The 12,337-nt window shown below is 45.1% G+C and overlaps 1 protein-coding gene across 1 annotated transcript; it reads left to right on the forward strand.

The window, feature by feature from the left end:
- The first annotated feature begins 827 nt into the window (after nucleotides 1-827).
- Nucleotides 828-12,295, forward strand: sppl2 (signal peptide peptidase-like 2). Its single transcript, XM_053628706.1, has 15 exons — nucleotides 828-1,641; nucleotides 3,441-3,557; nucleotides 3,832-4,014; nucleotides 4,107-4,196; nucleotides 4,472-4,611; nucleotides 4,795-4,928; nucleotides 6,352-6,448; nucleotides 6,712-6,828; nucleotides 7,603-7,684; nucleotides 7,897-7,971; nucleotides 8,052-8,114; nucleotides 8,221-8,320; nucleotides 8,918-8,995; nucleotides 11,639-11,799; nucleotides 11,918-12,295. Exons 1-15 carry the CDS (start codon nucleotides 1,534-1,536, stop codon nucleotides 12,080-12,082), a joined length of 1,710 nt encoding a protein of 569 aa, XP_053484681.1. The 5' UTR covers nucleotides 828-1,533; the 3' UTR covers nucleotides 12,083-12,295.
- Nucleotides 12,296-12,337: the final 42 nt, after the last annotated feature.

Below are 12,337 nucleotides of genomic sequence, written 5' to 3' on the forward strand. Positions count from 1 at the left end.
GATATCGATTTTACATTTATACATTTATCCGTAGCTGATTAGCCCTGATTACCCATGATTACCTGATTTCATACACTACATAGTCCATATGGTAAATGACTAGCTGTTGGGATTACACAGGGAATCAGTACATTTCATACTGTCATGTACAGTATACAAAACAGAATTGTGCACTATATATTATCTGTATTTTCTACATAGGGTGTAGTGCACTAAAATTCTTTAGTAGAGAGCTGAATAACAGAATGTTCTTTATGGGTCACTTTGTGCACTACATATCAAAGATGCCATTTTTTCATTCCCTATGTAGTGCACTTCAATCCCAACATGTTTCCTATGGACACTACATATTTTTCTTTATTTATGGCATTATTATAATATTTTTCTTTATATAAGGTAGTGCGTACTCTACATAATGTACTACATATTTTACTTCACAAATACTTTTATTTCATACCCGATGGCGTGCACTTACATCCAGAGGAATGAGCTGTAGCCTAAATGCTTCCTGTAGTACACTTATGTAGTGACCCTGTGTAGTAGTGGTGTTTTGTTCATGATCAACATCAAGCAAACTCCACAATATTTGGAGGAGCTTGCTATTTTTCAAAATGATTGCAGTTTTTCCGCAGATTTGGTGTCATCACGACATGCGTTCAGCCAAAGCCGTCTTCGATTCACGTGCGTCGATCATGAGTACAGCTAAACGCTCTCATTTAACAACAAACATCATTGAGAAAGAGCATGCACGTCTATTTCATGCGGTTTCAATTCAAGTAGTTTTCAGCAAAAAAGCACAAAAACCTCTGCAAGTTGCATCACAAATTTTGAAAAAAGCAGCAATAAAATCAAGCATTTTTGGCCACAACAATCACACAAAACCTCCATGAAATCCTGTACGGACCAGCTATGTGTTGTTCATAGCATACATTTACATTTACACCATTTGGCAGACACCTTTATCCAGAGTGACTTATATTTATCTCATTTATACATCTGAGGGGTTGAGGGGTAAGGGCCTTGCTCAAGGGCCCGACAGTGGCAGCTAGGCAGTGCTGGTGTTTGAACTCACAACCTTCTGAGCATTAATCAAACACCTTAACCACTGAGCCACCGCTGCCTGTCTAGCCTTTATACACATATGTAAAAATGTTTATATTTTTTTTCCAAATTACATTTGTGACCGCTCTTTCTTGAGAATAACTTCACCAGAGCTTCTCTTTGTGGGTTGGACATGCCAGTTTTAATAACTCGTAATACTAAAACTTGTCTCTGGAAAATTTGGCGTTTTTAATTGAATGTATTGAGTGAATGAAACAATCACTTGCTCATAATATCAGAAAAAAAAGAATCTCACTGGCGCCACCAACTGGTGTAATGATGTAAGTTACGGAAAGAATCAGTGAAAGAATCTGGTGAACGAGGCACTGGGATGAAATGAAATCAGCACCGCTACTGTGTAATACACTGGAGTGACAGGAGTGTGAGCCAATCGCCAGGACGCTGACGTCATCACTGCGTCATTGTACGTGTATGTGTTTGTGTGTGTGTGCGCGGATGCGGGAGTCAGACAGCATAATTTTCATCGTCATCATGGGGTATTTATCAGCACTGACCTGTGCTGCTCTTCTCATCACACAGGTACGAAGTGTTATTTAACACGCTCCAGCATGATTACTATTATTATTATTATTATTATTATTATTATTATTATTAATATTATTATTATTATTTATCCACATGAATATGGTGAAGTGATGTGTTCAGTACGAGTGTAGAGCTAACTGCAGCTCTGTGTTAGAGGAAGGGGAAGAGGTGCTGTATTTTACCTATTAATTATTCAGATTTATATTTATATTAATATTAATAAAGACTGCTATTCATTTAAACCCAGGAAAGGAAATACAAAAAAACCTCGAAAAGGTCTAGAAAACTTCACTTTTGCAAAAGACAGTAACAGCAGCAGCAGCAACAACAACAACAACAACAACAATAATAATAATAATAATAATAATAATAATGTTGCTGTCCCTATTATTATTCATTTTATTCTATTTTTTACACATATCAGAAGGAACACTATATTCTAACATTTTTTAAATAGTTCATTACACTGAAACTGTCACTACACCTGACTACAGGCTGTCAGCCAGTCTGTGCTTTACCATGGCAACACGCAATGCTTTATTCAGCTGTGGCTTCTTTGAGAACTATTTTCATTGCTGGAGCAAAAATAAACAAACTATTAAAGCTAATAATAATAATGCTGTAGGAGTGACATGCAGCGAACAAGATGGCTACTCTGTAGCGGGAGTTAAATGAACCTTTTATTCATGAAAAGCCTGTGTGTAAGTAATTGTTAGCTCGCCTTGAACTGCTAAACCTCCGGGGCAAGTGTAAATGTAAAGTGTAGTGTAAATAAAGGAAGGAAAATGGCATCATCAAGATGTTTTTAAATCCATAAGGAAAACTCCGCCACATGAACAGGTTAGAGGAGTTCCCTAACTCTACAGAATCTTCCGCTAACTTCGACAGACTGTTTGCTGAAATGACTAAAGTGAGCTCCACACTGTTGAGCGCTGAGACGGATGTCTCTACTATTAAACAAACAGCTTCTGAGCTGAAATCAACAGTAAGGGTTATGCAGGAGAGGCTGGAGGAAGCTGAGGTACTAATTGTCTGCCTGGATGAGTCATCAGAGCGGTTAATAAAAGAGGGCGGGGACAGGAACAACAAATGTGGTCAGATACGGATGCTCTTCCCATAGTTGGATCTCCAGCATGAGATGATGAAAGAGAACAACAACAAGAGAAATAAAGAGAGACTGATGTGTGTGAAAGAGACTTATGGTACTAATATAACACTATTAGATTCATAACATCCTGAAAGAGGGATTTGATGTTGAAATGGATAGGAAGAGTGTGAGATTTATATCAACTGAGGATATCGATTTTACATTTATACATTTATCCCTAGCTGATTAGCCCTGATTACCCATGATTACCTGATTTCCTGTGATTACCTGATTTCCTGTGATTACCCGTGATTACCTATGATTACCTGTGATTACCTGTGACTTCCTGTGATTACCCATGATTACCTGATTTCCTGTGATAACCTGTGATTACCTGTGATTTCCTGTGACTTCCTGTGATTACCCATGATTACCTGATTTCCTGTGATAACCTGTGATTACCTGTGATTACCTGTGATTTCCTGTGATTACCCGTGATTACCTGATTACTCATGATTACCTGTGACCTTGTGATTACGAATGGATCACAGCCGAGCTGATATTGACTATAGCAGTGTTCATGTTTGTGTGATATTGCTTAAATATTTAAATATTGCACACTAAACAGCAGCTGTGTATAGTGTCTGATTCAGGACACAGCTGTACTTTTACAGATATTTTACAGATGTGGTGTTTGTCCCTGAAGGTTTTAGGAGAATACGGTGTGGCTCATTTCAGTGCGTTGGGAGAAAGCAAAGAGAAGGATTACTGCATCCACTTCAACTCCCGCTGGACTCCTTTACCTCCACACCTCAACACCATGGTGAGAGAGAGAGACAGAGAGAGACAGAGAGAGACAGAGAGGGAGAGAGAGAAAGACAGAGAGGGAGAGAGAGTGACAAAGGGAGAGGGACAGAGAGAACTCTTACTAACTTTATTTCAGAAATAGTATGAAAGTTCTCAGTGTAATTATCACTTCTTCTAGATGCTGATTGGCCGGTTTGTGTTGTGTGTATTGTGTGTGTGTGTGTGTGTGTGTGTGTGTGTCTTGTGTGTCTTGTGTGTCTTGTGTGTGTGTGTGTGTGTTGTGTCCTCAGTCCGCAGTGGAGGTGTATGACCTGACCCCGTCTGTGCTTTGCTCCGACTCAGACGTCCCGGATGGCGGGTTTCCAGATCATGTTGCCATGGCGATGCGGGGGAACTGCACACTGTATGAAAAAGTTCGTTTGGCCCAAAGCAATGGTGCAAAAGGTCTCCTGATTATCAGCAAAGCAGGGCTGGTGAGGATCTGACCTATGACCTGTGACCTCTGACCTATGCATATGTTAGAAAATTGTGTTTATTATTTGAATTGTTTTATTGTTTTTCTCAGATCACTCCGAAGGGGAACGAATCTCAGTATGAGGAGATCAACATTCCCCTCGCTGTAATCAGTTACACGGACATGCTGGACATCCGCATGGTAATGACACTGCTGTGACCTATCACAAACATGTGCTACAGAAAGCTCCACCCACAGTAGTGTTGCAGCAGGAAAGTGAACCTTTGCTGCTTGATTCCTCGACCCGGAAGTTGTTGAATATTCAGCATGAGTGTGTGTATTGTGTGTATGTATTGTGTGTGTATTGTGTGTGTGTGTGTATGTTATGTATTGTGTGTGTGTTGTGTATTGTGTGTGTTGTGTGTGTGTGTGTGTGTGTGTGTGTGTGTGTGTGTGTGTGTGTGTGTACTCGGCAGCATTTCAGAGACAGGAAGCAGGTGGTGCTGTACTCTCCTACGGGGCCGCGGTTGGACGTTAGCATGGTGCTGATGTTCCTCATGGCCGTGGGGACAGTAGCAGGTGGAGGGTACTGGACCGGTGTCCAAGAAATCAAAAAGTGAGACAACACAATCATATTCCAATATGCATATAAGGCTAGTAGTACATCAGTTTCCTATGGGAAAGGGGGTGGGGCATACAGGATTGTCATATTACATGAATACTGTATGTGTTTTATCTGACAGTGGCCACTAGGGGGCAGCAGGGAAAAAGGTTAAATGAGGTGTAATTTTCTCTTCAGACTGATGAAGGAGGAGGCGAGTGGAGAGAAAGAGGAAAGCGAGACGGTGAACATAACTCTGTCCACGATCACCGTGTGGGTGGTGATGTGCTCCCTCATGCTGGTGCTCCTTTATATGTTCTACAATTATCTGGGTATTTGTGTTTATTTATTTAAGGCACGACTCATGCAGTAATTCACCTGAATGTTTTATTGTTCCTCCTGCTCTCAGCCAATCAGAAAACACTTCCTCATATGTATTCTTTACACAGAACTCACTTTATTGGCCAAAAATTAATATAAATATAAAAAAATTATAATTTTTTTTTTACATACAAGTGGGAGGGGCATACTCTCTCGCCCCTGTCAATCACAGCGACACTAGCCAATTGTGTGTGTCTGTGAGCTCATGTATGCAGTAGAGGGTAGATAGCGCTTTACCTCAGAGTGTGTGATGGAGCATGAGCAGCAGTTTAAAAAGATGTAGTTTACGTCACATGTCTCTGAAGGAAGTCTCCACCCTCCGCAATTGTTGGTTTGGAAGTTGGAAGTTCATTCCACCACTGAGGGACAGTCGGCTTGAAGCTTCTGGAAAAGGATCTCCTGCCTTGCTGAGTAGACACTATACCAGGCATCGGTCATTAACCGATAGCAGATTGCGTGAGGGAATGTAAACCTCGAGGAGAGTGTTGAGGTAGGTAGGTGCTGTTCCAGACAAGGTCTTGTACATGAGCATCAAGGCCTTGAATTTAATACGGGCGGCTACAGGAAGCCAGTGGAGGAAGCTGAAGAAGGGTGTGACTTGGGTTCTGTTGGACTGGTTGAAGACGAGGCGTGCTGCTGCATTCTGAATCATCTGAAGGGGCTTGATGGAGCTGGCTAGGAGACCTGAGAGTAGTGCGTTGCAGTAGTCCAGTTTTGAGAAAACAAGAACCTGGACTAGTAGCTGTGTGGCCTGTTCGGTGAGATAGGGTCTGATTTTCTTGATGTTGTACAGAATGAACCTGCAGGATCGCGCAGTTGTTGAAATGCGGTCTGTAAAGGTCAAGCTGTCATTGAGAATCACCCCAAGGTTCCTGGCCGTCCTGGTTGACTTGAGTGTGGTTGAGCCGAGCTGTACGGTGAGATTGTGGATGATTGAGCGGCAGGCAGGGGTGACAAGAAGCTCCGTTTTTTCCCAAGTTGAGCTTAATGTGGTGTTCCTTCATCCAGTCTGAGATGTCAGACAGGCAGGTGGAGATGTGTACTGAGACAGATGGATCTTCAGGCTGGAAGGACAAATAGAGCTGGGTGTCATCAGCATAGCAATGGTATGAGAAGCCATGAGACTCAGTCACAAGCCCCAGAGATGTAGTATAAATAGAAAAGAGCAGTGGACCCAGAACTGAGCCTTGGGGAACCCCAGTTCCACCCAGATAAGATTCCACCTAGTGCAGAGCTGTTCCGGTGATGCCTAGACCGGAAAGTCTTTTGGGGGGGAAAAAGGTCTGTGAACTCTGAGGCTAGTTGATCTGCACAGAGTGGAGGCGGAGCTGAGTTCTGGGCCAGCGGCGTTCCTGACGTTTTGCTTTCCCGCAGTGCTCATCTACATTGGGATTTTCTGTCTCGTCTCCTCTGTGGGTCTTTACAACTGTCTCTGGCTTATCGTCCACAGAATTCCTGTCGGGAAGTGCAGGTGAGCAGCATGTACGCCTGGACACGTCCTCTACATCACACGTGACATGTCCTTTACATCAGTAAAGAGACGTTAAAACGTCCACACTGTCCACTTTAGCCTGAATGTTTTCTTAGAGGAGGTCACAGTAGCAAATAACCTGTAGTTCCCTGGGATGTGGTACTGTTGGACACTATTTAGTATAGTAGTATGGTATTTGGAACATACCCCATGACCGTGTGTGTGTGTGTGTGTGTGTGTGTGTGTGTGTGTGTGTGGAGCAGGATTCCCGAGAACAAGCTGCCCTACTTGAAAAAGCGGCCGGACGTGCGAATGCTGCTGCTGGGTTTGTTGTGTGTGAGTGTGAGCGTCACCTGGGCTGTGTTCCGCAACGATGACTGGTACACACACACACACACACACACACGTATCTGTATGAGAAAGTAGTAATGTACAGTGGATACACACCCCTTTGGTATTTGGAGCTCTCCATGATTCCCTCTATTTCGACTAGAATCCCAGTCACAGCTGAAGAGAAGCAGAACCATGTGATATGTGGATATGGTGTTCTTTGGGTGATAGGCTCTCTTGTTTTTGCACCAAATTCATCTTTTAGAATTATATCTAGGAAGTTATACCTTGGTCTGATCAGACCACTTTTCCACATGTTTTTTTTTTTTCTGAGAAAGGGCTTCAGTCTAGCCACTGTACCCCATCACCCAGACATGTGAAGAATACGAGAGATTGCAGGGAGTGAGCAGTACTCGCCAGATGTTCCTGCAGCTGCTTTAATTTTGTTGTAGGTCTCTCAGCAACTTCACTGATAATTTTTCTTCTTGACATCTGTGTAAGCTCCTTGTGGACCATGAATTCAGATGAAACCAAGATGTGAAGAAGCTCGTACAGAAACAGCTGGTCTTTATTTGGGGTTAATCAGAATCATGTTGTTGATGTCAGGTGAATGATAATTACTTTTGAATATGAGGTTGAATGTGATTGGTTCATTCTAAGCACAGTCACATGACCCATTATAAACAGGTGTGTATACTTATGTGACCAGGTGGGTTTTTTCACCCCCTAAAACGTTCTTACTGACCTGCAAAAAAAAATCTGTGAACATTTATATCCACTGTATGCAATCTGTTTGACAGTACACGTGTGTGTGTGTGTGTAAGGTGGGCGTGGGTGCTACAGGACACACTGGGCATGGCTAGCTGCCTCTACATTCTGACAACATTCAGACTGCCCAGCTTCAGAGTGAGTGACACTAAATTCTATAATTTTGTGTAATTGTGTAGTTGTTATTGTGTAGTTGTGTAATAATGTAGTGTTATTGTGTATTTGTGTTATTGTGTAGTTGTGTAGCTGTGTAGTTGTTATTGTGTAATTGTGTAGTTGTATACCTATGTAGTTGTGTTATTGTGTAGTTGTGTAATTGTGTAGTTGTGTTATTTTTTTTCGGCTCACAGGCGTGCACTCTGCTCCTCACGGCTCTGTTAGTGTATGATGTCTTCTTCGTGTTTATAACACCTTACATCACTAAGGTACACACACATATACACACACATACTCACACACACACAAGTAGGGCTATGAGTCATGTTATATGTGTGTGTGTGTGTAGAGTGGGGAGAGCATCATGGTTGAAGTAGGAGTGGGTCCCTCTGATTCATCCACACACGAGAAGGTAAAACTCATCTCACACAAACAGAACTGATGCTCCACATTAGGACTCTACACAATGTAAACTTTGTGTTTTAATTGTGTGTGTGTGTGTTTGTGTGTGTGTGTAGCTCCCGATGGTTCTAAAGGTTCCTTACATGAGGTTTTCTGCTGTGGTTCTGTGTAATTGGCCGTTCTCACTGCTGGGTTTGGGAGACATTATAATTCCTGGTACTGAAACTTCACCTCACTGCAGTTCATTATTAAGTTCAGCACGTCCTCCTGAGGCCTGATCCACGAAGCTGAACACACACCGAGGTACAGAGGAAGTTTAGAGTTGAGGAAACCAAACTAATCTTACCCGGGTTAGTTAACAGGTTTCATGACTCTGGTTATCATCTTCCTCAGTAACCCCGGGTTTTAACCCTGAATCAGAGTTTATCAGCGAGCACGAGCGCACACACACACCAGCAAACAGCTGAATACAGCAGGTGTGTGTATGTCCGGTTGAGGAGTGAGTAAATTTACACATTTATACACAGGCTCACCATGAGAATAAACGGATTGGAAATGTATAAAACCCTCTCCGGAGCAGGCTAGCCGTGTAGTGCAAGTTACCAATCACGCTAAAAACCAATCCACCTTGTTGAGACTGAAAAACCAGAGTTTGCTCCAACTAAACTCAAACTGACCACCAAATCCGGCTTCGTGAAACACGCCATCTGATCACTGTGTTTATAACAACAACACCACGCCTCTGATCACTGTGTTTATAACAACAACAACAACAACAGCAATAATACTAATACATTGTTATCTCATTATAAGGTCTGCACGTAGCGTACTGCCACAGGTTTGATGTTCTCGTACACTCATCACAGGTTTACTTCCTGGCCTCCACTGTTGGTGAGTCTCTCACACACACACACACACACACACACACACACACACACAGTCCACTTTATTAGGAACACTTGTACACTCATGCACTTATCCACTCAGCCAATCAGGTGTCAGCAGCAACACAATGCATAAACCCATGCACATCCAGGTCAAGAATTTAAGCTAATGTTCACTTCAAACATCAGAATGTGGAGAAAATCTGAGTGATCTCAGTGACTTTGACATGGGTGCTGGTGGATGCTTGTGGGTGGTTGGTGGATGCTCGTGGTTGGTTGGTGGATGCTGGTGGGTGGTTGGTGGGTGGTTGGTGGATGCTGGTGGATGCTGGTGGGTGGTTGGTGGATGCTGGTGGATGCTGATGGGTGGTTGGTGGGTTGTTGGTGGGTTGTTGGTGGATGCTGGTGGATGGATGGTGGATGCTGGTGGATGCTGGTGGGTGGGTGGTGCATGCTGGAGGATGCTGGAGGGTGGTTGGTGGATGCTGGTGGGTGGTTGGTGGATGCTGGTAGATGCTGGTGGATTCTGGTGGATGGTTGGTGGATGCTAGTGGATGAGTGGTGGATGCTGGTGGGTGGTTGGTGGATGCTGGTGGATGCTCGTGGGTGGTTGGTGGATGCTTGTGGATGCTGGTGGGTGGTTGGTGGATGCTGGTGGGTGGTTGGTGGATGCAGGTGGGTGGTTGGTGCATGCTGGAGGGTGGTTGGTGGGTGGTTGGTGGATGCTGGTAGATGCTGGTGGATGCTGGTGGGTGGTTGGTGGATGCTGGTGGATGGGTGGTGGATGCTGGTGGGTGGTTGGTGAATGCTGGTGGATGCTGGTGGGTGGTTGGTGGATGCTTGTGGATGGGTGGTGGATGCTGGTGGGTGGTTGGTGGATGCTGGTGGATGCTGGTGGATGCTGGTAGATCCTGGTGGATGCTGGTGGATGCTGGTGGGTGGTTGGTGGATGCTGGTAGATGCTGGTGGGTGGTTGGTGCATGCTGGTGGGTGGTTGGTGGATGCTGGTAGATGCTGGTGGATGGTTGGTGGATGGGTGGTGGATGCTGGTGGGTGGTTGGTGGATGCTGGTGGGTGGTTGGTGGATGCTGGTGGATGCTGGTGGGTGGTTGGTGCATGCTGGAGGATGCTGGAGGGTGGTTGGTGGATGCTGGTGGGTGGTTGGTGGATGCTGGTAGATGCTGGTGGATGGTTGGTGGATGGGTGGTGGATGCTGGTGGGTGGTTGGTGGATGCTGGTGGGTGGTTGGTGGATGTTTGTGGATGGGTGGTGGATGCTGGTGGGTGGTTGGTGGATGCTGGTGGATGCTGGTGGGTGGTTGGTTGGTGGATGCTGGTGGGTGGTTGGTGGATGCTGGTGGATGGGTGGTGGATGCTGGAGGGTGGTTGGTGGATGCTGGTGGATGGCTGGTGGATGCTGGTGGGTGGTTGGGGATGGTTACTGGAGGGTGGTGGATGCTGGTGGATGCTGGTGGGTAGTTGGTGGATGGTTGCTGGATGCTGGTGGATGAGTGGTGGATGCTGGTGGATGCTGGTGGGTGGTTGGTGAATGCTGGTAGATGCTGGTGGGTGGTTGGTGGATGCTGGTAGATGCTGGTAGATCCTGGTGGATGGGTGGTGGATGCTGCTGGATGCTGGTGGGTGGTTGGTGGATGCTGGTGGGTGGTTGGTGGATGCTTGTGGATGGGTGGTGGATGCTGATGGGTGGTTGGTGGATGCTGGTGGATGCTGGTGGGTGGTTGGTGGATGCTGGTGGATGGTTGGTGGATGCTGGTGGATGGGTGGTGGATGCTGGTGGATGGGTGGTGGATGCTGGTGGGTGGTTGGGGATGGTTACTGGAGGGTGGTGGATGCTGGTGGTTGCTGGTGAATGCTGGTAGATGCTGGTGGATGCTGGTGGGTGGTTGGTGGATGCTGGTAGATCCTGGTGGATGCTGGTGGATGCTGGTGGATGGGTGGTGGATGCTGCTGGATGCTGGTTGGTGGTTGGTTGCAGATGGTTTGAGTATTTCTGAAGCATGAAGACTTGTCTCTCCAGTCTTCAGCTGCACAGTGTGGGTGAGTCTGTCTCCACTGTAGCCTCAGATTCTTGTTCTTGGCTGACAGGAGAGAAACCTGATGTGGTCTCCTGCTCTTGTAGCTCATCCAACTCAAGGTTCGAGGTGTTGTGTGTTCTGACACGCTTTTCTGCTACAGTCACACAGAGAGCTTATTTGAGTTCATGTAACCTTCCTGTCAGCTCTGGCCGTTCTCCTCAGATCTCTCTCATCCACAAGGTGTCACCTCCCACACAACCGATGCTCATTTGATGTTTTTTGTTTTTCGCGGCAGTCTGTGTAAACTCTGGAGACTGTTGTGTGTGCTGAAACCCGTGCAGATCAGCAGCAGTTTCTGAAATACTCAAACCAACAAGCATGCAGAGATCAAAGTCGCTGTGATCATGGAGATTCTGATTGGTCTGATGTTTGATGTGAACATTCAGTGAAGCGTTTGACCTGTATCTGACTCCTGATTGGCTGATTGGGTAATGACATGAACGAGCAGGTGTACAGGTGTTCCTAACAGGTGCTGTAGTGTACATGTTCAAATTTCACACACACTATGATTTGCTCTTTTATTAGTGTGTTTACAGTGTGTGTTTGTGTGTGTAGGGTACACTGTGGGTCTGATCCTCAGCTTTGTGTGTGCGTTTCTGATGAACTCGGCTCAGCCGGCTCTGCTCTATCTGGTTCCATGCACTCTGCTGTTCAGCCTGCTGGTGGCAGTGTGGCGCTCAGAACTGAAGCCCTACTGGAAGGGGGCTGTGTCTCTGGTCAGTTACACACACACACTTTTTTCATGATGTAAACATGTCACTTCCTGGTGCTGTGTCCCAAATCTCTCATTAGTGTTGTTTATATTTAGACCTTCACCACCTTCTCATTCCTCAGCCTTCTCCTGTCGCCATGACACCCGTCACTCAAACACTAAACCCACCCACGTCCGAGAGCTCAGCTAATCAGGAGCCAGATGTGAGTGACGTGACCAATCAGGGTGAAGACCCGCCTCCACCTACAGAGGAGGAATGTCTTCAGAGGACAGAAGACAGCCGGTGAAGAGGACTAAAGGCAAAAGGGGACGCCTTTCCTTCTTAATTCATCAATTTTTTTATTTATTTCTATTTTATGGCCTGTGATTTTTAAACTGATCTTTCAAATAAATAAATATACAGGGAAATTAAAAGAATTATTTCTGTGCACCTGATCGATTATCTGATGCAGATTTACACGAAATTAGCATTATTTATTAGATTATTAATTATTTTTAACCTAAATCTTACCTAAAAATCCACCCTACAGACTGCATAACAA

The sequence above is a fragment of the Ictalurus furcatus genome, chromosome 7, assembly GCF_023375685.1.
Source record: "Ictalurus furcatus strain D&B chromosome 7, Billie_1.0, whole genome shotgun sequence".
NCBI classification, from domain to species: domain Eukaryota; kingdom Metazoa; phylum Chordata; class Actinopteri; order Siluriformes; family Ictaluridae; genus Ictalurus; species Ictalurus furcatus.